This window comes from Ruditapes philippinarum, unplaced genomic scaffold, assembly GCF_026571515.1.
Source record: "Ruditapes philippinarum isolate M1 unplaced genomic scaffold, ASM2657151v2 ctg396_1_1_1_1, whole genome shotgun sequence".
Lineage (NCBI taxonomy): Eukaryota > Metazoa > Mollusca > Bivalvia > Venerida > Veneridae > Ruditapes > Ruditapes philippinarum.
The window spans coordinates 13983-40350 of NW_026865475.1; the positions used below are offsets into that span (position 1 = coordinate 13983).

At 33.9% G+C, this 26368-nt stretch overlaps 1 protein-coding gene across 2 annotated transcripts in view; it reads right to left on the minus strand.

Moving 5' to 3' along the window:
* Positions 1-275: 275 nt before the first annotated feature.
* Positions 276-26368, minus strand: part of LOC132729213 (acyl-CoA synthetase short-chain family member 3, mitochondrial-like) — a 36049-nt gene continuing 9956 nt past the window's right edge. The window contains exons 6-18 of one of the 2 annotated variants that reach the window (XM_060714930.1): positions 26071-26151; positions 24978-25073; positions 24323-24433; positions 22135-22178; positions 21104-21207; positions 16173-16268; positions 15833-15899; positions 15179-15260; positions 13076-13198; positions 12230-12329; positions 10301-10476; positions 3063-3150; positions 276-482 (exon numbers count right to left, since the gene is read on the minus strand). In XM_060714930.1, the coding sequence (XP_060570913.1) occupies positions 466-482; positions 3063-3150; positions 10301-10476; positions 12230-12329; positions 13076-13198; positions 15179-15260; positions 15833-15899; positions 16173-16268; positions 21104-21207; positions 22135-22178; positions 24323-24433; positions 24978-25073; positions 26071-26151 (1185 nt within the window). In that variant the 3' untranslated portion in view covers positions 276-465. The remainder of the gene's footprint in view (positions 483-3062; positions 3151-10300; positions 10477-12229; positions 12330-13075; positions 13199-15178; positions 15261-15832; positions 15900-16172; positions 16269-21103; positions 21208-22134; positions 22179-24322; positions 24434-24977; positions 25074-26070; positions 26152-26368) is intronic. The other variant, XM_060714931.1, reaches the window with a different exon arrangement.

Here is a 26368-nt window from a genome sequence, read left to right on the forward strand (position 1 = left end):
GATACAAAATATACATTACTAATTGTAAATAATTACCACAAACAAAATTAATACAAATGTATCTAATATAGAAGTGTGCACCCATAATTATTTTTCTGGTGCTACTAAGTGCAAAAAAACTACTAAGTGCAAAAAAAGTAATTATAAATATGTAAAAAATTTCGTGCTCTGCCGAAATCTCTGATTAAAATAATAGGACCAAAATATTAAAAAATACAAAAAAAAATACATATCTCCAAATTACAAGTGCTAAGATACATTCTAACGGGGCTCAATTACCATAAGGTGTGAAAATGATGGTGGTCTCAGGACTTTAATGTTCACACATATTCACATACAGAAGTGCTTGCATACATTTTAAGAAACTATCGTATAAAGTTTTACACAGCAGCAGTCTCTGGCCGTCCAGGTGTAAACCCCACTTTACTAAGAGCCTTACCAATAGGTATATACACTGTCTCATCTTCAATTGACGGTGGTATCTGAAATATTGAAAACTGAATTGAGCCGCGCCATGACAAAACTAACATAGTGCGTTTGCGACCAGCATGGATCCAGACCAGCCTGTGCATCCGCGCAGTCTGATCAGGATCAATGCTGGTAGCTATCAGTTTCTCTACTTGTAATAGTGTTTGTAAGCAAACAGCATGGATCCTGATCAGACTCCACGGATGTGCAGGCTGGTCTGGATCCATGCTGGTTGCAAACGTACTATGTTGGTTTTGTCATGGCGTGGCTTAATTTTATTTACAAATTTCTTTGATTTTTATTGAATTACTGACATTTTTAGTAAAAGACGCCCTAAACAGTACCCAAAAATACTAAAATGGGTAGTGTTTGTCTAATACTTGAAGTGTTGCATCTTCAAGATTGTGAAATTGTTATCTTCATAAAACACTATTATTAATTAGTACATGAAGTGAACTTGAAAGTCATAAAAACTTGCATCACAATCAAGTTAAAACAAGAATGTTTGTTATCATATGTACTCAATGAGTGTTTACACCACAAGATCTTCCAGTATTGTATAAATCATTATTGGATATTTAATCTTTTAACCTAGTTTTCATAACCCTAGTTCAAAAAATCCATATCAAATCTATTTCTATACTTTTAAACATCCCAATTACATACAGGGTGAATTCTTTTGAATTATTTTCGACATTAATATTCATTCTATATTGTCAAATTTAAATCATAAGACATTATTTCATAACAAATCATCAAAATGTTTAATAAATTGGAGAATTATTCAACATATAAACACAGATATTAATATTACAATAAGTCTGAATAGCTGCAATTCTTTCTAATCATCCACTATTAACCATTTTTTTTTTTTTTTTGAATGTGTGAAACACACATTTTTTACAATAAACTTAAATAAAAAACTTCTGATATAACACTTATGATTGAACAAATATACTGAATCACCTATTCTGTTAAATCAAAGATAGTGAAAGATTATAAATCATGCAAAGTATTTAAAAATAACACAAGTAACATGATTGTGGTCAATAGTACCCCAGTCATCTACCACCTGGAAATAGTTAGGATATTGACTTGATTAATACAAAGTAGGTACAATCAGATAGTAAAAATCCCCGCTAATTCCCCCTACCGCAAGTGGGATAAATCTGCTTATTTTATTGTTATTCTCGTGCCAAAACAAAATCCCCTGCTATCTCCTGACACTGCCCTTTGGGGCAGAAGGGAGGTGGGGTGTAGGTGGGGGGATGTGGTTTGCATTTGACTGGTGCATTACAAGACTAGTTGGCTAAAATAGAAATAACTTTTTTAAAGCGGCCTTCAGCTTTTCTTAACGTTAATTATGTTATTTGTAGATAACTCATTTCTAATAGTCAAATCATAAGAAATTTGGTGGAAAATGAAATTTGCTGCCGATAAAATACATAAACAATAAGGAAACCCCTCGATACCTCTCATCTACCAGTCCGCTCTCAATATCTAAATTTGTAAAGCGGACAAGATCTTCTATTTTTGCCCTTTTCCACAATAAATTTTTTGAAATACTTAGTAAGAAACAACACAGAAATGTTTTTCCAACAAAAAATAAAAGATGAACGCCACTTTAAGCTAAGTTATGTAGTAAATGTTTCTACGAATTAACGAAATCATGTTTGAGCTTATACAACAGTATACCACATATGTAAATATCACAGGTGTGTTAAATTATTAGAATTCCCACATATGTAAATTAACTAGCAGTCACTCTCTGTTAAATGATCAATAATTCAGAATTCTATATAAGTTATAAAAACATTTTTACAATTCATAAAAGGCACATTAATTTTAGCCTCAGAATAAAATAAATATTTCAACCTGTTAGAAGAGAACAATATGTATTTCATAATATTGTAATAATGAATTAGAACATGTGAAATGCTTATCAACTGAAGGAAATAACCCTGAAAGTGGAAAAATTTGTCATAAAGGTATCTAAATGTAAACAAAGTGGCAATTTCCCTAGAAAATCACTATAACAGTGCTAATTGCTAAAACATAATATATGAAGCAAAAGGTGGCCAAGCTAAATCAAAACAAGTATCTTTTTTTTTAGAAATTAATACGACACACCAAAAATGCTTTTTGAGAAATTTAAGTAATAGCAGTTTTTAGGCTAAATGGGCCTTTAACCAGTGAACAATATATTTGTTAAAAAAAAACATGCTACTTATAATATGCAATCATGCTGTGTTAAATATTGCATAAAGTGCTAGATGACAAATATACTACAGAACTAAAAACAGAAGAAATCATGCAATGTGTTGTGATTTATATGTTAGGATACCACACAAGTAAATTCATTTAGTAAACATATATTATTATGTAATCATGCTATGTTAAATATTGCATATGCTACATAAAGATATACTAGAGAACTAAAAAAAAGAAATCATGTGATGTGTAGGTATTTATATGTTAGGATACAACACAAGTTAATAAGCAACCCTTTAGTTAACATAATATATTATTATGTAATCATGCTGTGTCAAATGAGCTGAATGCTAGAACAACACACGTGTAATATGTTTATTAACCTGATGGGGGATCTGGTGCATATCCTATATCCTTCAAAGCCAATCTTATAGCAGGATATACACTGTCATCTTCTATGGTCACTGGAATCTGTTATATAACATATAAATATAATATGAACACTTTACTAAACTACACATACATACATTTGAACTCTCCCACTTTTAGCGGGAGACTCCCACTTTCTGCGGCCAGATTTTCAAAGACCTGTATATAAGCCCCCGGAGCGGGGCCAGTTTAAACCCCAGGGCTTTTATTTGAACAAACTTGGAAGACACCCATTAGAAGATGTTTCATGATGTTAAGTTTTTACTACACACATATAATGAAAAACAATGACCTCTGCTTGCCCCCCCCACCCCCGGCAGGGACCAATTTTAACCCAAGGGCTTTTATTTGAACAAACTTGGTAGACACCCACAAGAAGATGTTTCATGCTAAACATCTAACCTCTAGCTCATTGGGTTTTTTAAAAGAAGATTTTTAAAGTTTTTACTATATATAGTTAAAAACAATGACACCTCTGGGGCGGGGCCAGTTTTCACCCCAGGGCTTTTATTTGAACAAACTTTGTAGACACTTACTAGAAGATGTTTCATGCTAAATATCTTAGCTCTAGCTCTTTGGGTTCTTTAAAAGAAGATTTTTTAAGTTTTTACTATATGCATATAGGGAAAATCAATGACCCCCTGGGGCGGGGCCAATTTTGACCCCAGGGCTTTTATTTGAACAAACTTGGTAGACACTCACTAGAAGATCTTTCATGCCAAATATCTAAGCTCTAGCTCTTTTGGTTTTTTAAAAGAAGATATTTAAAGTTTTTTCTTTCGGTTGCCATGGCAACCAGAGTTCTGCATGGAATTAAATTCTTTGAACAAGTTTTAAAGGTGACCACCAAAGGAACATTCCTGTGAAGTTTGGATGAAATTGGCTTAGTGGTTTATGAGGAGATGTCATTTTAAGTAAAAGTTTACGGACGGCCGGACGCCGGCCGGACGCCGGACGAAAAGCTTTCACAAAAGCTCACCCTGTCACTTTGTGACAGGTGAGCTAAAAAAGGGGTATTTTCACAAATTAAAGATTTCTCCCTCTTTTTGAAGTCAGAACTTTCTTCTTTGTTTACTACAAATTCTAAAATCTCCCTCTTTTTGTAGAAAAATCTCCCACTTGGACATCAAAAAAAGTTCACATGTATGCATATAATATCACCTGTAACTTTAAAATGGTTCAACTAAGGGTTTTTTGACATAAACAGAAAAAAATTATTTGTCAGGCTTTTTGTATAATCTATTTTATTGTCAGAATTGACCCTAAAATGAAATGGGAACCATGGCAAGGTGGAGGTGAATAAACATTGTAAAATAAAGCCTTGGAGAGTTCCAGGGTGGCAAAATGTGGAAATGGAAACCTTGAAGAGTTGAGGGTGGGAGAATGTGGAAAATGGAACATCAGAGATGTGAGGTTGGCTAAATGTGGAAAATGGAACCTTGGAGAGTTGAGGGTGGCTAAATGTGGAAAATGGAACCTCAGAGATGTGAGGGTGGCTAAATGTGGAAAATGAAACCTGGGAAATGTGAGGGTGGCTAAATGTGGAAAATGGATCCTTGGAGATGTGAGGGTGGTTTAATGTGGAAAATGGAACATTGGAGATGTGAGGGTGGCTAAATGTGGAAAATGGAACCTTGGAGAGTTGAGGGTGGCAAAATGTGGAAAAAGGGAACCTTGAAGAGGTGAGGGTGGGTAAATGTGGAAAATGGAACCTTGGAAATGTGAGGTTGGCTAAATGTGGAAAATGGAACATTGGAGATATGAGGGTGGCTAAATGTGGAAAATGGATCCTTGGAAATATGAGGGTGGCTAAATGTGGAAAATGAAACCTTGGAGAGTTGAGGTTGGCAAAATTGTAGGAAAGGGAACCTTGAAGAGGTGAGGGTGGGTAAATGTGGAAAATGGAACCTTGGAAATGTGAGGGTGGCTAAATGTGGAAAATGGAACCTGGGAAGACAAGCATCAAATATGATGTTTAGATTTTGTCGCCTTCTTGAATCAAGTAGGAAGATATAACCAAAGATTACACCTTTATATAATTTACCTTCCTAAAAACAAGTTTAAATAAATAATGTAAAATTTTCTACTTCTTTCAAAACATTACGTCAATTAAATCAGTATTTATTGTACCGTGTTTACAAAAGGTAAAAGGAAGTGATATAAATTTTATGGTCACAAATCAACAATACACCTACATGTTTTCTGTCATCAATGTACCTCAAAAATACCTCATAAATACTTCAACAGAAGACAGTAAATAATTTACCCATTAATATATTTTATCAACCTTTTCTGATACTTAAAGGCCCATTATGCCTCCGAAATGCTTTCAATTCTATATCTCAAAAACTTTTTATTATTGGTATCTGATTACAGTTTCCGCAAAAAATATTTGTTTGCCATATGCATTAACTTTTTGCTACTTTTGCTCTATTGGAATTTGGTATAATTATAGTAATATAGTATTTTGTATGGAAGTAAAAGTACTTTGTTTACATTTTGCTACCTTTGCTACACATTCTGAACGTTCAGTCCTACTTTCTTCAGTTGTTGAACATCTTAAATGCTCTAAATCCATTATTAAAACATTTTCAAACAAATATTTGACATTTCTTAAGAATTAAAAAATATGATTTTCTGAGGCATAATGGGCCTTTAACACGAAGACAATCAAGCCAAAAACCCAAAAACTATTCAAATGAAACCCTACCCCATGTTCACAAAGAAAAGATCAGGATTATGATTTAGGATCCTGATTCTGTATTAATAATATTACGCTAAAATATTTTGGTACATATGACAAGAGCGATCAGTAATCACATGTGTCGCCTCATGATGGCCAATTTCATGTTGGGACAAATTTTGTGACAAACGGACAGACAGACAGACGGACAGTGCACAACTAGACTTGGTACTGATCATTCCTGTAAAGTTTGGATAAAATTGCACCAGTAGTTTATGAGGAGTAGTCCGGACAAGCTTTTGTGTATCTGGCAACACACAGAAAAAAAACGCCTTTTTATCAAAGGGCCATAACTCAGCCAAAAATCATTCAACCGGAAAACCCGTGCAATATGCGCAAGGACTTGAGCTACAGATCAATCCTTTTAAGTTTCATTGAAATTGCATTAGTGGTATAAGAGAAGTAGTCTGGACAAACTTTAAAAATAAAAATTATTAAAGGGCCATAACTCAAACAAAAATCATTGAACCGGAAAATGCTGACAATATGCACAACTATACTTGGTACTGATCATTCCTGTAAAGTTTGGATGAAATTGCACCAGTAGTTTATGAGGAGTAGTCCGGACAAGCTTTTGTGTATCTGGCAACACACAGAAAAAGAAACCTTTTTATCAAAGGGCCATAACACGGCCAAAAATCATTCAACTGGAAAACCCTTGCAATATGCGCAAGGACTTGAGCTACAGATCAATCCTGTAAAGTTTCATTGAAATTGCATTAGTGGTATAAGAGAAGTAGTCCGGACAAACTTTTAAATGAAAAATTATTAAAGGGCCAACACTCTGACAAAAATCATTGAACCGGAAAATGCTGACAATATTCACAACTAGACTTGGTACTGATCATTCCTGTAAAGTTTGGATGAAATTGCACCAGTAGTTTATGAGGAGTAGTCCAGACAAGTTTTGTGACGGACGGATGGACAGACAGACAGACAGACGGACAGACAGACGACGGAGAAGTGATCCCTATATGTCGCCACTACTCCGTAGAGGCGACACAATAAAAGTAATTGATGACATACAAAGAAATATACTTAATTTAGGAATAAATTTACAATTTACGCTAATAAAAGGATTTTTTTTGTAAAGTCATTACCAGTATATTTTTATTCTTAAAATTCATTTAATTATGGATAATAATCAATGGAGCAGTTTTCTAATATAAATTTTGATAATGATTGGACTGAACAACCTTAAGCTTCCAGGGCCCTCAATTCACAACTTTTTGAGGTGAAATTCGGAATATTTTTACCCAACTTTGATTTTTTCTCTTTTAATATAATTTAATCTGTCTACAGCATAAGACACTTATAATAAATCAATAAAGGAGGTAATAATTAACAGCATTGCTACTAATGTATGTATGTGCAGTAACAAGTGCCTGAAATTCCTTCTTCTTTGTGGCGGCGTGGCCAAGTGGTTAACGCGTCAGACTAGTAATCTAAGGATTGCTGACCGCATAGGTTCAAACCCTGTCAGGGGCAAGCCGTTGTTTCCTTGAGCTAGAAACTTTACATTCATTGCTTAGTACTGGTTGCTTCCAGGAACGGATTCGAGAGTGTTTCAATAAGCTTATAGCTTCCAACACAATCGAACTAAAATAAATTTGTATAAACCAAGGGAAAACGGCCTGAAAATTACCCCTCCTACAGGTACTGTTCTTCCAAAACACAGAGAGCACGGGCTTCAAAAAATATTATAACTAAATGCTTTTGGCATTCCTAACTAATGTTCTTCTTAACATTTTTGTTAAACACTATGACATGATATAGCCCAGTTATTCAACATTACATCCCATTTTTGATAAACTAGACTTGCAATGCAATGAATATGATATGTTCCCATTATGCAATTTTATAATTTTCAAGATAAAAATACTTAAAATGATACTTGTGGTAATATATTTAAAATAAACCCATATCATTGGCTACCCTGTCATCCTTATATCTAACAAGATGTCCTATTATAATAATTTCTATATTAAGGAAGAAATTATATTTATAAAGTTAAAGTTTTTTTTATATTTTTTTTTGTTAACTTAAAGAGAAATGATGCAAGCCTATACAAGGATATCTGTTAGGTTGGTAACAGTTCATGGAATTTGAATTCATATTCGAACCAATCCAGAAACTGGAAATAAAATAACAATGCAAAAAAATATAATGATGAAGCAACTTTCATTGCACTGATATCTCCAGCCAAATAAAATACTAGACACACCTAGAAAAAATTCACGTATACAACCACATATTTATTTATTTTAGATTTTATTCAAATTTATTTATTTTATCCTGAAGATAAATGCTGACAAATATTTTCCAGCATGTTTAATCACTTCACGGACAATAATGCCTGAAATACTAAAGAGACCTGAAGAAAAAGATAAAAAGCTATATATGCCCTTTGAGAGTGAATTTTTTTTATTATTATATTCCAACTTAGATGCAAGCTCCTGGAGATGGACATTTGTTTCCATTTTCTATCATTTCAGGGGCAATAAGTTACAGTCCGGACACTAAAATGTGTGTGCCTATTAACTCTAATTGTGAGAATGTGAACCTTCAAACTAACAGAATGCGGGAGATATGGAGCAGACACAAAACGCACGCTCAAACATTTGACCTTCAAATAAGACCATGACCTTGAGCCAAAATGGTTGTCTCGTGCCTTCTGCACATCGTCTCAATTAGCTAAACATTTGAGCCAAGTTTCAAGAAAATCATTCAAAGAATTTGGCAGATACGTAGCAGACTACAAACACCGGGCTTAAACATTTGACCTTCAAGTGTGACCTTGACTTTGAGCCAAAATGGCTGACTCATGCTTTCTGCAAATCATCTCAGTGAGCAAAACATTTGAGCCAAGTTTCGTGAAAGCCCTTCTTACACTGTGGGAGACATGGAGAAACACGAAAATGTCACAGACTGACAGACAAAGGGCATCGCGAGAATCCCCTGTGGTAGGGGATTTATACAACAGACAACTTACTTAACCCTTGCCATGTTAACAAGAATTTGTAACAGAGTTACCAACGTCCCCCGTCTTGGGAAATTTTTATACGAAGCATAAAATTGTGCTATTTCAAAAGATTGAGGTATGGATCTCAGGACTTTCAGTCCAAACTTATGATCAATGCTAGATCTGCAAATGCAACAATAAATTTATTAAAGAAATAAAATGAAACACGGCATTTAAAAATTTATCATGTTAAGCTTTGACCTCTAAGTGTGACCTTGACCTTGGAGGTTGGGGTGCAGGTGTTATGCTTGACATGTCGTCTTATTATTCTTACTATTTGTGCCAAGTATTTTCAAAATCCCTTGAACTATGAAGAAGTTATATAGATCGGACACAAAATATACCCTATAACAGACTATGTAAATCTTTGATCTCTAAGTGTTATCTTGACCTTGGAGGTAGCGACACAGTTGTTACGCATGACATATCATCTTATCATTGTGACTATTTGTGCCAAGTATTTTCAAAATCCCTTGATCTATGAAGAAGTTATGGACAGGACACAAAATATACCATATAACAGACTGTTAACCTTTGACCTCTAAGTGTGACCTTGACCTTGGAGGTAGGGGTGCAGGTGTTGTACTTGACATATCGTCTTCTTATTGTGACTATTTGTGCCTAGTTATTTTAAAATCCCGAAGAAGTTCTTGATCGGACACAATATACCCTAAAACAGACTATGTTAATTTTTGACCTCTAAGTGTGACCTTGAACTTGGAGGTAGGGATGCAGGTGTTGTGCATGACACATTGTCTTATTATAGTGACTATTTGTGGCAAGTATTTACAAAATCTTTCGATCTATGAAAAAGTTATGGACCGGACACAAAATATACCCTATAACAGACTATGTTAATCTTTGACCTCCAAGTGTGACCTTGACCTTGGAGGTAGGTGACCGGTTGTTGCGCATGACACATCGTCTCATTATTGTGAACAATTGTGGCAAGTATTTACAAAATCCCTTCAAAGATAAGAAAGTTATGGACCGGACACGACATATACCCTCAAATAGACAATGTTGACCTTGAATGAGCAAGTGCGACCTTGACCTTGGAGGTAGGGGTCTGGTTGTTGCGCATGACACATTGTCTTATTATAACAAACATTTGTGCCAAGTTATTTCAGATTCCTTTGATAAATGACAAAGTTATGGCACAAAATGACACAAAAGTGTGACGGACTTGCCCATCTTTCAATCTTGGCAAAACTATTTATCAATTTTATGGGGAAAATTACAAAAAATGTACAGACTGAATAACTAACAGTGCAGACCATGATCAGGTGGCAGGAATGTGCAGGCTGATCTTGGTCTGCACTGGTCACATTGGTAAAATATGTTGCAGCTAACAGGCTCAAGGTTTTGGGTACATTAATACACACCAAAATAATTAATCAATAAAAATAAAAAATTCAGTGACTTACCTTGAAAGGTTTGCCAGCAGCCATGGCAGCTATGGTGTTTCGTGCAATTTTACCAGACCTGGTTTTTGGCAGTTTTGGAACTAAAATGGCAAGCTTAAAGCTGGCAACTGGCCCTATACTGTCACGAACATGTCTAATTACATCTTGTTTTATCTGCTCGTCAGATTTATCAAGACCTGAAATGCAAACAAGAGGTAATTTAAAGATCTAAGAATATATACTTCTCCAGTACTCAAAAATGTTTTACAACTTAAAGAGTCATTTAGAAAGAAACACAAAAAAGGAAGGTAAAAAATTAAAAGTAGATATAAGGACATTAATAAATAAAATGTTTTTTTCCCATGTTCACCTTGATAACCAGTTATCAATTTTAAAATCAATCACAACTTTCTTTCTGAACTTTAAAAATATTGACAGTAAATAACTAAAATTAACTTTTAACAGAGCTTTTCAGCCATGTTTCATGCAAAGCTATTTAAAATCATGAACAAAATAAAAGTGCAAAAGCTTCATATGTATATAGTAAAGGAAGGAGAAATTGCACTGAAATCATCAAAAGCATTCCCACAAATCTAGCAAAGTCGACTCAGATTTTCAAGCTGCCCTCAGATTTATAAGGCTACTTACTCATGACTTGCTTTTTGAAGCTTTCACTTATTCTACAACTCTCAATTGCTTATTTATTGATAGTATTGATTTTCAACACTATTGGTGCACAATTTTTATCTCAAAATTTCATGATTTTTTGGAAATATGACTTTGAAGGTGAAGGTTCTTTTGGAGGTCAAGGTCATACATTGTGTTTCAGTAAGCAATAATAAAACTCTCTATTAGGAATATACTTATTGTGTCCAACAGACAAGGTTCAAACTTGGATATGACTGTAGTAATGTACTTAAGGCTGAAAACAATGTTTTCTACATCAACTGCAACAGGGGCATAGAAACTGAACTAACCATGTGCCTACACCACGTGATTTTCATGTCTTATTTTGGATTAAGTGGCAAGCAAAATTACAGAGTAATTTACTTTATGAAAATGTACATACATCCTTGACATGAACAAAACGGCCAGACAAAGAAGAAGCTATAATCAAGACATGGACCTATATTAAGCACTAGATTATCAACTTTCTTTATGAAAACAAGAAAGCACATTTTTATGTTTTCACAAATGTTTCAATAATTTTTAAGTTTTCTGAACAAATCCATCAACAACAACAAAATGTTTTTGATTATATTCAAGAAATAAAGCACTTACTTATAGGGATCTTAAGATTTCAATCTTTCAAATTACTTTAGTTATAAATTTACTTTGTATAATAGCAAAATTAGACAGCAAAATCACATGGCACCGGACACAAAGATTTACTAAAACAGGCAGTAAAATAGCACAAACTATTCAACTTTCAATCAAAAACATGCTCTACCTTACCCTCTGGTCACATAAATATTTTGTAAAATAATTAAGATTACATGTTATTATAACAGTAGCTATGATAAACTCATTAAAATGATATAAAAATTTCTTGAAACAAAGTAACTGGATTGTCAGATGATCAATCTCTCAACCTCTTGTATAAAACTAAACCTGTCTTATATTTAATTATATACAGTAGTTTTTTGTTAACTTTAAGTTAATCATCTAGAGATAATATTTTTAAAGATATGATAACCTAACTACACATAATCATTATTAACCTTTAACCTATGACTAGCCATTAACACCAGTATAGAGTCAGTCAACCTGGGCAGCAAGATTCTGACCAGTCTCTTTACTGTTAATAACTCAAATTTTGTATTTTGATATATCAAAAAACCTGAAACTTTGAATGGACTGTTCCAAATTCAACTAGTGCAAATCCATTTCACGAAAAATTCAACGAGTTTTAGATTTAGGGCAAAACAAAAAAGGAAGATAATAGTTTACCATGTTTTGGAACGCACAGTCCTAGTGGTACCTCTCCCTTCAGTTCATCTGGTACACCTATAACAGCTGCCTCTGCTATATATGGGCTGTCTATAATTGCCTGCATAAAACACATGTACAATTACAAAATTGTAATCAACTGTTTACTGACTGTTATCTAACATAATTTCTTAAAACAGCTGCATAAGTTCACATTGCATGGGTAACTGATTTTTATATTAATGCATCAAAGCCATGTAATTTAAATGTTTTTTCCTCTTTATAAAAACTACTTGAGTAAGCAACAGAATGACCTCTTTAAAGATGGAACCTTTCTACCTTGAAATTTCTTACAACTGGCATGCATTTACAGTGAAATTATTTGACACTGGTATGCATTCACATTGAAATTATTTGACACTGGTATGCATTCACAATGAACTTATTTGACACTGGTATGCATTCGCAATGAACTTATTTGCCACTGGTATGCATTCATATTGAATCTTTCACCACAATGATTTTATTTGCCATTGGTATGCTTTTATATTGAAATCTCCTACCACTGGTATGCATTCACATTGAAATTTCCATTGGTATGCATTCATATTGAAATCCCCTACCAAAGGTACACATTCACAGTGAAATTATTTCCACTGGTATGTATTTACAGTGAAATCTCTTACCACTTCCAAATCTTCACCTAAGAAATAATGACAAGCAAAACTGAAATTTCTCATCTTTTAAGTGTTTCTTTATAAATTTTTGACTTCAAGTGTTGGGAAGCATTGGAATAAATCTTTCAAAGTCTCTAGTCTAAGGTTTTTATCGAAAAATCTTGGTCACTAAAAATAAAAAATTTCTTACCTCTTCCAGGGCACCAGCAGAAAGACGGTGCCCGGCTACATTGATCACATCATCAGATCTCGACATGACAGCAACATAACCTTCCTTATCTCTGTATCCAGAATCCATTGTATTATAAAAACCCTGAAAATTAATTATTTCTTCATTTAAAGCTCTGGTCATGTTTTCTAACCTTACGTACAGCATAAAATGACAAGAAATCTCCATAACTTAAAGCTTATGAAACTGCATCATTTATTAAATATATATAGTATCATGCAATACATAGAAAATGAGTGTGAATTCTAATGAAATATCAAAAAATGAAAACAAGAGGGCCATGATGGCCCTGAGGTCGCTCACCTGTATATGGCCCCCCCCCCACCCGGGCCAATTTTTACCCAAGGGCTTTATTTGTTTATTTAAACAGACTTAGTAGACACCCATAAGAAAATGTTTCATGCTAAACATCTAAGTTCTTGCTCATTGGGTTTTTAAAAGAAGATTTTTAAAGTTTTTACTATACACATATAGTTAAAAACAATGACACCCCTGGGGCAGGGCCAGTTTTGACCCCCGGGCCTTTATTTGAACAAACTTTGTAGATATTTACTTAAAGATGTTTCATGCTTTATTATCTAAACTCTAGCTATTTGGGTTTTTTCAAAGAAGATTTTTTAAGTTTTTTGCTATACACAGATAAGGAAAATCAATGACCCCCCCCCCCGGGCGGGGCCAGTTTTGACCCCAGGGCTTTTATTTGAACATACTTGGTAGACACCCATTAGAACATCTTTCATGCTAAATATCTTAGCTCTAGCTTATTGAGTTCTTTAAAAGAAGATTTTTTAAGTTTTTACTACATGCATATAGGGATAATCATTGACCCCCTGGGGCTGGGCCAATTTTGACCCCAGGGCTTTTATTTGAACAAACTTGGTAGACACTCACTAGAAGATGTTTCATGCTAAATATCTTAGCTCTAGCTCTTTGGGTTCTTTAAAAGAAGATTTTTTAAGTTTTTACTATATGCATATAGGGAAAATCAATGACCCCCTGGGGCGGGCCAATTTTGACCCCAGGGTTTTAATTTGAACAAACTTGGTAGACACTCACTAGAAGATGTTTCATGCTTAATATCTTACCTCTAGCTCTTTGGGTTCTTTAAAAGAAGATTTTTTTAAGTTTTTACTATATGCATATAGGGAAAATCAATGACCCCCTGGGGCAGGGCCAATTTTGACCCCAGGGCTTTTATTTGAACAAACTTGGTAGACATTCACTACAAGATGTTTCATGCTTAATATCTAAGCTCTAGCTCTTACGGTTCTTTAAAAGAAAGATTTTTAAGTTTTTACTATATGCATATAGGGAAAATCAATGACCCCCCGGGGCGGGGCCAATTTTCACCCCAGGGCTTTTATTTGAACAAACTTGGTAGACACTCACTAGAAGATGTTTCATGCCAAAATATCTTAGCTCTAGCTTTTACGGTTCTTTAAAAGAAGATTTTTTTAAGTTTTTACTATATGCATATAGGGAAAATCAATGACCCCCTGGGGCGGGGCCAATTTTGACCCCAGGGCTTTTATTTGAACAAACTTGGTAGACACTCACTAGAAGATATTTCATGCCAAATATCTAAGCTCTAGCTCTTAGGGTTGTTTAAAAGAAGATATTTAAAGATTTTTCTTTCGGTTGCCATGGCAACCAGAGTTCTACATGGAATTAAATTCTTTGAACAATTTTTAAAGGTGACCACCAAAGGAACATTCCTGTGAAGTTTGGATGAAATTGGCTCAGTGGTTTATGAGGAGATGTCATTTAAAGCAAAAGTTTACGGACGGACGACGGACGGACGACGGACGGACGGACGGACGGACGCCGGACGAAAAGCGATCACAAAAGCTCACCCTGTCACTTTGTGACAGGTGAGCTAAAAATTGGTAAAATTATTCTTGTTTCTAGGCTAAGGTTTTTTTTTTCTTTTTATCAAAAATTCAAAATAAAGTTTTTAATTTTAATACAAAAAGTGGGCTAAAAAAGTCAAACTATTGTGTCAAATATTTGTTAAAAATACAATGTAATCACAAATTACATGACAGTACATGTATAATGCCATACCTTTTTGAGATCAAAGTATGTATTCTGAAATCTATAGTCATTCTCCCAGAGGGTGCTGCATGAGCCTGGGGGTAGGGGTAACCTAAAACAAAGGATCATGAGAGATTATTCATCGATCAAGATCGTTCGACAAATGTGTAAACTCTTTGAATGAAAGTAAAAGTCATCAACAGGCAAATATCATCAATATTACTTCAGGTCAGCATGTACATCTGTTCAGTCTCACCAAACTGTGTATACTGAAAGGTGTCAAATTTTGGAATTGAAATATCCTAAATTAACAAAGACAGTTCAAAATTCAAATCAAAGGAAGTCCATTAAACAAAAGAATAATGCAGGGTCTTGTATGAGCACCGGACAGTGTCCTAAACAATGACTTATTTTATACATGTACTTGAATTACAAGTTCTTTATGGTAGAGTGAAGATTAACTCTTACCATGCTAAACATCTTACAAAGATTTGTATACATTTTCAATCTGTACAAAACCATTCATCTTTTTTAGGGAAAGTTTCTAAATATTTACTGATTGAATAGGGAACAGTGCAGATTTTATCAAGACAGCACAGATGTACTGTCGAGATCTAATCTTGATTTGCACTGTTCACATTGGTAGAATCGTATGCCATCAGCAGGCTACAGGTAAAAACATACTTCACTATTATCTGGCCAAGTTCCAAGTCCTTTGTTTCTTTACTAAAGTCATCTTTCAAAACCTTAACTGAAACAAATAAGAACAAATGTAAACTAAATAATAGGTACATGTTTTCCATATTTTTGCACTAGCTTTTCCATCACTATAAACAAATCTTTATACATGTATATTGCTAAATGTTAACAAAAGTATTTTTGACTATTCTAAATACTTGATTGTAAAAAATTTAATCATATATAACTTATGTCATCAGTGAAAACCTATATGAAGTATCAACTCATTGCCTTTTCTTCTACTCTACTAAAAAGTAATAAATAAAATACTTGAAATTATCCCTACCATTCCATCCAGGTACTGGTTTACCAGTAACACCTGGTGTGGGATTTAATGGCATCCCAAGACCTACACATGTAGATGTTATAGCCCAGCCAGTCTCTGAAATATACAAGGTATTTTTCTATATAATTTCAACATTACATTATTATGCGGAATAATTTCTACGTAATATTTTTATATGGACAAACTATCATCATAACATGGTTTCACCTGAAATATACAGCATGCAAAGTAGTATCCATTTTAAAAGGAAAATCTTTCTTTTTTCCTTATTCTTTTATGACTTTGATATCTGATATAAAGATTTTGTTGTTAGCAGTACAGTTAAGTTAAAGTTATGTTAAGTGTCAAGGGAAATGACCTTCATTTGTAACCTTGACATTGCCTGGAAAATGGTACACTAAATTGTCTTGAACCCTTACCCTGGTAAGTCTTTGCCACCAGTAAATAGGTAGGCCAGCCTGCACATCCATGCAGTCTGACCAGGCTCAATATTGACCAACTTTAAATTTTCACCGTGATATCTCTAAATTTGATGATAGACAGTTAAACAAGAGCCAGTTGAACCGGGTGATGCTCCCCGACTAGGTTTTGGACACAGAAAAGTATATCTTTTGTTGTTTCAGGGTTATGTCCCAGATAAAGTTCAAAGTGTGATAATTCCAAACTTAGGCAATAAAATGTGTACTTTTTGTAAATGCTGTGAAGAAACACTTTTACATTTATTTTGGGAATGTCAGAAAATTCAAAGCCTATTTCAATACCTTAGAGAAAACTTACATAATTTTGATGATGTTCTTTGTTGTAAATCATTCATATTAGGTACAGAAACTAAAGATTTTAAATATGACATATTGTTTCTAGAATTGAAAAGATATATTTATTTGTCTAAGAGAAAAAAACTTTTTACCTACATGTATTGGTTTTAAAAATAGTTTGAAATTAGCATGGAATATCTATAGAAATACACATTTGACAGATGATGAAAATAATAGATGGTCAATTATAAGATCCTTAATTGCTTAAACTACACTTAATATGTGAAACAAAACTTTACCTCGCAACAGATTGTTTAATTGTTTAATAATAAGTAGTATTCTTTATTGGTAAAATATTTTTGGAAAATAGATGGGTTTATTGTATGTATGTTGTTTATATTTATATGCAAAGTTACAATATACTGTAGATGTATTTGACAATATTTACATGAATATAATTATTTTGCAACATGTATATTGTATATTAACAATGTAAGGTATGATGGAGGATGACCCCGACCCCCTCATACCTATTACGGGGTAAATAAACGGGGTTACCCAGATGGGGCCTCAAAAAAAACAACAACTTAGGCAAGGCAGAGTTACTGTTCTTTGCACTGCACTTCTACCCAATGAAATCTATCTACCGACTTGCGCCCAACACGTCGTCTCAATATGGTGATCATTTCTGTTAAATAGTTGTAAATCCGACTTCAAATAACAAAGTTGTGGGCCGGACACGATTTTGCTGCAAGGTCATGCTGTGACCTTGACCTTCAAGGTAGCGACCAAAATGTTGCTCGCTACACTTCGTCTCAATATGGTGATCATTTCTGTAAAATAGTTGAATAATCCAACTGCAAATAACAAAGTTATGGTCCGGACACAATTTTGCTGCAAGGTCATCCTGTGACCTTGACCTTAAAGGTAGCGACCCAAAAGTTGCGCCCAACACATTGTCTCAATATCGTGATCATTTCTGTGAAATAGTTTTAAAATCAGACTTCAAATAACAAAGTTATGGGCCGGACACGATTTTGCTGCAAGGTCATGCTGTGACCTTGACCTTCAAGGAAGTGAACCAAATTTTGCGTGAGACACATCATCTCAATATGGTGATCATTTCTGTGACATAGTTTAAAAATCTGACTTCAAATTACAAGTTATGGGCCGGACACGGTTTTGCTTAAAGGTCATGCTGTGACCTTGACTTTTAAGGTATCGACTCAAATGATGTGCGCCTCTTGTCGTCTCAATATGGTGATTATTTCTGTGAAATAGTTTAAAAATCCGACTTCAAATATAGAAGTTATGGGCCGGACACGAATTTCGGGACGGACTGACGGACGTACTCACAAAATGGTACTTGTGTAACTTTTCCTTTGATCTTTTTGGCCATTTTTAGTCACACTAGGCTTAAAAAGACACACAAGTAAAAACGGAATGAATAGGATCAAAGAGAATTTACTGTTGCCCATTGTTCTCCTAGTCACACAAGTACCTCTGGGTTCGTATGGACTGACTGATGGATGGACGGACGGACAACCCGGCGACTATATGCTCCCCCGAAATTTTTCAGGGAGCATAAAAATGCAGCCGATAAGTCCATTTAAGAAATCAAGCAGGTAAAATGGTTAAAATTTATATAAAAGGTCAAACATAGAGACAGAAAAATTTAATGTAAGTTCCAACATCATTGGTGGTTATTCTTACACTGCATTTGCAAGATTTGAATTTGGTACAGTCCATTCAAAGTTTAAGGAATTTCAATATAAAAGTACAAAAAATGAGATGCCAACAGTGTAGAGCCTAGTCAGACAGCAAAAAAGTGCAGAATGGCCTGGCTCTATACTGGCAGCTAAGGCTAATCGCCTTTGGATCCAGCAGGGAAAGGTAAAACCAACATCTGATTTGTGACTGAAACAATACAGAACAAGCAATTATCATAGTATTGCAAGCAATCCATAAGTCCCCTACCGGTAAGAGCCCAAGCAACATTCTGAAGGGCCATTGGCCATTCACTTAGGTTCCTATTTTAAGTAAATTTGTCGAAAAAGTTCTTTAAAAGTGATCACAGGAAACAGTTTTTATGTACAGACAGACAGACTGAAGGACACTCTAAAGTTATTTTTTAAACATCCCTGTTATCAAAATATAACATTTTTAAAATCCTATCATGATTGAAGAAGTTGGAGTAAAAATTACCAATTTCTCTAAAAAAAGTCTAAGTTCAAAAGGGGCATAATTCTGGAAATAGTCTTGCTAGAGTATTGAACACTCACAAATGTTGAGTGATAATAAGAAACATTTATATGAAGTTTGAAGTAGATACATTCAGAAAAAGAAGTTATTAAACAAGAGCTGTCGGTAGGACAGCAACGCTCGACTATTCTTAGTGCTTGATAGTAAAAAAAATGCTTGATAGAGTTACCTCCTCCTGTTTACAGGTTGGGGTCATGATGGTGAACAAGTGTGCAAAGTTTCAAAGCCATATGTCAATGGACTTTGAAAATATTTGAACTATTACAAAAACTTTAACGTAAATTCTAAGTCGAAAAAGGGGCATAATTCTGTCAAAATGCTCTGATAGAGTTACCTCCTCCTGTTTACAGGTTGGGGTCATGATGGTGAACAAGTGTGCAAAGTTTCAAAGCCATATGTCAATGGACTTTGAAAATATTTGAACTATTACAAAAACTTTAACGTAAATTCTAAGTCGAAAAAGGGGCATAATTCTGTCAAAATACTTGATAGAGTTACTTCCTCCTGTTTCCAGTTTGGGGTCATGATGGTGAACAAGTGTGTAAAGTTTCAAAGCCATATGTCAATGGACTTTGAAAATATTTGAACTATTACAAAAACTTTAACGTAAATTCTCAGTCAAAAAAGGGGCTTAATTCTGTCAAAATGCTTGATAGAGTTACCTCCTCCTGTTTAAAGGTTGGGGTCATGATGTTGAACAAGTGTGCAAAGTTTCAAAGCCATATGTCAATGGACTTTGAAAATATTTGAACTATTACAAAAACTTTAACGTAAATTCTAAGTCGAAAAAGGGGCATAATTCTGTCAAAATGCTTGATAGAGTTACCTCCTCCTGTCTACAGGTTGGGGTCATGATGGTGAACAAGTGTGCAAAGTTTCAAAGCCATATGTCTATGGACTTTGAAAATATTTGAACTATTACAAAAACTTTAACATAAGTGGTTACGCCGACGCCCGGGTGACTGCAATAGCTCTACTTATTCTTATCGAATAGTCGAGCTAAAAAACAATGTTTTTTTTCATGAAAATTTTAAGTTCAAGGGAGGTAATTCTGAATAATTTTGTGCTAGAGTTGTAAACCTTGTCACATATGATGTGGTTGATGACAAGCAATTTATATTTAAAGTTTGAAGAAAATACCTTAAGAAATAAAGAACTTATAGTGAAAAAACTTAAAAAACTAGAATCAGAAATCTTGAAATTCAGTCTATTTGTTGCCATAGCAACAAGAATTTTCAACATAGGAAGATAAGAAAAGAATGTGCATAATTTCTTTACCGCCATCTACCCATATGTCAAGTTTCATAAACATATTTTCAGTACTTTTGTGTTATCACTGGATCCAGGTTATGTGTAAAATTTGCCATATTTTCAGTCTATTTGTTGCCATAGCAACCAGAATTTTCAACATAGGAAGGAAAAAAAGACGTGCATAATCTCCATACTGCCATCTATCCATATATCAAGTTTCATAAAAATATTTTCAGTACTTTTTGCGTTATCGCGGGATCCAGGTTATGTGTAAAATTTGCCATATTTTCAGTCTATTTTGTTGCCATAGCAACCAGAATTTTTAACATAGGAAGAAAAGAAAAAGACGTGCATAATCTCCATACTGCCATCTATCCATATAATCAAGTTTCATTAAAATATTTTCAGTACTTATTGCGTTATCGCGGGATCCAGTTTTGTGGACGGACGGACAGACGGACGGACGGACAGACGGACGGAGGGTAAACCTAAAGTCCCCTCCGGTAAACCGGTAGGGGACTAATTAGGGCATGTGTGATTCTGCCATTACTTTAAATGTTGAAAGTGAAAGGTTTGATTTACATCTTCATTCTTGTCAAATATAAATATAAGCAGAAACTGGATGTATCGTGCTGTAGGTTATTAAAACAAATATTTGGTTACCAGTCTGCCACCAATTGTCTAAAACTGGACAATTAAACACTTTCTTTGTCCATTCCATTGTCTCTCTATCACAATGTTCCCCGGCTACAAACATGTTTCGAAAACTGAAATTATAACAATTTAATATTAAATCAATAGTTCAAAATATTAAATCAAGTTAAAATCTATTATCGCATACCTGTGCCGCTTTAGAATTAAGATGCATGAAATTTAGTGTTATACTATAGCACGTCAATGAAAGACGTTTCTTTTTCACTTCAAACAGTCTTTATTTTTGTGACAAACAGAATACTAGATTCATGAAAGTTAATTTACTAAATTTATTGAACTCGTTGAATAAATAGAGGATATTTGTTTGTTTTGCATGTAAGATTGAAATATAATATCACTGAGTGAACACCAGATGCAATATTTTCACGAGTGGCGTAGCCACGAGTGAAAATATAATAGCTTGTGTTCACGAATGAAATAATATTTTCAATCTTATATGTTAAACAAATAAATTTTCTTTTTATTTCATGCTTTTTTAAGGGATTTTAAGTAATTTTTTACTGATTTTGCCGCGTAACGTCGCGCATTCTCCTTTATGACGTCATCAATCATGACGTCACATCATCAGTTTTTGAAATATAGTTCTGTTAAATTTCTTTATTTTGTGTACATTTTTAACATGATGTATGATGACACCGACTTTCTTTTTCCTAAAGAAGCAACATTTACGTATGACGGCATTTATTTTTGTCTGTTATTCCATTTAGTTATGATATTCTTTTCATCCGCATTCAGATATAGTCCGGCTACAGTGAAAATTATATTTTATAAATTTCACTAGTGGTTTATCAGAATATAATCATCTGTTATATTACAGTAAAACACTGGAAAGCATGAAATAAAATAATATAATTTTACCCAACTTGTTCAATAAATTCAGTATTAAACTTACACTCATACAATATCCTCTCTTAGTTGTATATAAAATATCAGAAATATAGATTCTATATAACATTAAGTACAAGAATTAATAAATGTACCTGTTTAATGGCATAAACTTCTTTCCAAAGGCACCTTCTGGATCCTTGAAAAATACATGAAAACTGATAGTTTTAATTTTTATACCCTTCAATTTGCTTAATGGACTGTATATGTTTTGGATTTGAACTGCCCATTATCATTTTAGGGGCTATATGCAATTACAGCATGTATCTTATATTATCCCAGATACATACAGCATTTAAATGGTTATGAAATCTACAATTGACAATTAATCATCATCAACATAAAACATATTTAAATTGATATCAAATATCAAACAATGTTGGAGAGTTCTTTTCTCTAAAAACTTTAAAAAGTAAAAACAAGAGGGCCATGATGGCCCTGAGGTCGCTCACCTGTATATTTGCCCCCAACCCCCCCCCCCCCCCAACGTTGCAGGGCCAATTTAACCTAAGGGCTTTTATTTGCACAAACTTGGTAGACACCCATAAGAAGATGTTTCATGCTAAACATCTAAGCTCTAGCTCATTGGGATTTTTAAAACAAGATTTTTTTAAGTTTTTACTATACACATATAGTTAAAAACAATGACACCCCTGGGGCCGGGCCAGTTTTGACCCAGGGCTTTTATTTAAACAAAACTTTGTAGACACTTACTAGAAGATGTTTTCATGCTTAATATCTAAACTCTAGCTATTTGGGTTTTTTCAAAGAAGATTTTAAGTTTTTGCTATACACATATAAGGAAAAATCAATGACCCCCCGGGGCGGTGCCAATTTTTTGACCCCAGGGCTTTTATTTGAACAAACTTGGTAGACACCTATTAGAACATGTTTGATGCTAAATATCTTAGCCATAGCTCTTTGAGTTCTTTTAAAGAAGATTTTTTAAGTTTTTACTATATGCATATAGGGAAAATCAATGAACCCCCGGGGCGGGGCCAATTTTGACCCAGGGCTTTTATTTGAACAAACTTGGTAGACACTTATTAGAACATGTTTCATGCTAAATATCTTAGCTCTAACTCTTTTGGTTCTTTAAAAGAAGATTTTTTAAGTTTTTACTATATGCATATAGGGAAAATCAATGACCCCCTGGGGCGGGGCCAATTTTGACCCCAGGGCTTTTATTTGAACAAACTTGGTAGACACCTATTAGAACATGTTTAATGCTCAATATCTTAGCCATAGCTCTTTGAGTTCTTTAAAAGAGAATTTTTTAAGTTTTTACTATATGCATATAGGGAAAATCAATGACCCCCTGGGGCGGGGCCAATTTTGACCCCAGGGCTTTTATTTGAACAAACTTGGTAGACACCCATTAGAACATGTTTCATGCTAAATATCTTAGCTCTAGCTCTTTGGGTTCTTTAAAAGAAGATTTTTAAGTTTTTACTATATGCATATAGGGAAAATCAATGACCCCCCGGGGCGGGGCCAATTTTGACCCCAGGGCTTTTATTTGAACAAACTTGGTAGACACTCACTAGAAGATGTTTCATGCCAAATATCTAAGCTCTAGCTCTTATGGTTCTTTAAAAGAAGATATTTTAAGTTTTTTCTTTTGGTTGCCATGGCAACCCGAGTTCTGCATGGAATTAAATTCTTTGAACAATTTTTAAAGGTGACCACCAAAGGAACATTCCTGTGAAGTTTGGATGAAATTGGCTTAGTGGTTTATGAGGAGATGTCATTTAAAGTAAAAGTTTACGGACGGACGGACGACGGACGGACGATGGACGGACGACGGACGGACGGACGGACGCCGGACGAAAAGCGATCACAAAAGCTCACCCTGTCACTTTGTGACAGGTGAGCTAAAAAGCCGTTAAAATGATACATTTTTATTCAAAAAAACAAAACAAAAACAATATGAACTTAAAAGTGTTAAGATAACTGATATGTAGAGGATATTTTAGTTTTTTCTATAAATACAGGATTTATTTTCATTTATTAGTAAGAAAATACATATTTCATGAGTGACAGAAGCCACAAGTGAAATAAGATAATTTTTATACCACAAGATGAAAATAAATATTTTATTTTTCTCTCTTTTTTTTTTTACTTTCCCTTAAAATGTGTGTATATTGGCTGAATTTCAAAGGAAGAAGTCCAGCAAGACACCTGCAAAAATATGGAAAATATTTTTCACTTCAGTGAAAGATTAATTTTTACAGTGAAAATATAGAAAATGAAAGATTTAATTTATAAATTTATAATACTTACATCTCTTCTAATAGCCCTGAGTGCAGTGGGAGCCACAAACAAACCGACAACATTGTGTTCCTTTATGATACGAAAATATACACCAGGATCTGGGGTACCCACAGGCTTTCCCTGAAATTGTAAAAATATGAATTATTCAAGCATTATTTTAGAGCAAATAACTTGTTGAATATTGATTAAAAGTAAGAACAGTAAGGAAAATTCAGCAGCTGGTTAGGTGAGACTGTAAAGGTCAGATGGTGGCATTCCAGTTTTAATGCAGGAAGACTCTCTGTGCAACATAAGGTGGCACTTGACCTGTTAAGCTAGCTAGGTGGTTTCCTCACATAAAAGAATCTACAGTCTTTCTATGGATTTGAACCCACAAAAGTGAGAAGCAAATGATTTGAAGAAGCAATGGGACATTCTGTGAAAATTTAATGTAACAGTTCAATGACCATGTTAAATTGAAAGGCATTGAAATAGTGAATTTTAATTGATTTCCTTCAGTAAGATCAGAAATAAGTTGCAATAATTGAAATAAGTTGAAATAATTATGCAATCATATAAAAATTATGGATATTTCATATTAGTTTGAAAATTAATTTAAACAATATTCTATCCAACATCAAACATTTGTTACTTGTATCTTACAACAGATTTTTTTTATTCTTACCTCAAACAGCACAGTTGTGTTACCATTTAGCAAAGGGGCATAACAAATATAAGAATGACCAACCACCCAGCCAAGATCCGATGCTGACCACCATACCTGAATAATAAACCATTATAGCATGAACACTTCAAAGATACATATAATACTTGAACCAAACTTATGTCACAGAGGAATAAGAAGCTCTAAAAATAGAATATTTTCCAATCCTGACCCACAATCACTTGCGCGAGATTCATTGGATCAACTTCTGCCACCTTGTTTCACGTCACCAAACCTGTTTACATTTTCACCAATTTCTGAGAATAACATATATCTTCTTAATCTCTATTGAATTTTTTTAAACAATTTAACAACTTCTTTTTTGTTTCTTCTTTTATTACCATAAGTTTTTAATATCATGGCGTTGTATACATGTAATTATATAAATAATTCTTTTTGCCTCTAAAATGATCTCGGAAAATCTAAAAAAAAATGCGACCTTGCGAGATAATACATCCCTGATACAGATTTTAAGTGTATGACATCATAGCTCAATGTTTGTACTAGATATAATCTGTAGGCTAAAAATAATATGCCATCAAGTGTAAAGGCATTCTTTTCTTTAACTTTTCAATAACTTGAATATTTCATGAAAATATTGTTTTTATATAAAGAGCAGTTATTTGATTAACACAGTTTAAGACAGTGGTTTCTCTCACTAAATTGGGATGATATTAGCCTTTTGATTTTGGGGAAAATTGTTACTAAAATTGCTAATTTGGAAAGTAAAAAAGCTGGTGTAGGTTCAGATTTTTGGGAAAACGTCATGATTTTAATAAAAAAATTTAACTGGGAAGAGGCTTTTTATATGCCTCTGTTATATAAGTTGAAAAAATACTGTAAGAAAACCAGTATCTGCATGACATATCCCTTTACAACACTCCTGTCATTGGGACAGCAAATTTTTTTTTTTCCTTTTATTTTTCTTAGAAAACTATGTTTCTCACAAACTCATAAAACATAAATTGCCTGCAGAGTGCACTATATATTCTTGTATTATCTGATATAAATACAACAGTACTGTAATAAACTGTTATTGAAATAAAGTGTTTACCTCTCCAGGACGTATGCCATATATATTCCACATTGACCATTTCAACACCACGGCATGACCTCCACTGGGTCGTACCACTGCCTAATTAGATAAATAAAATAGTTTTGCCTAATACAGAATACGTTGCCTAAACAGATACAAACCGATACATAACAATTTTGCCTAAAAGATAGAAAACAAACATTCTACACTAAAATTTCAACACCACTCCGATTTCAACATGGTATTACCAGTCTAAACAGATATAAATGATTTTCCTCATTAGAAAACAAATTTTCAATAAAAAGACAAAAAAATA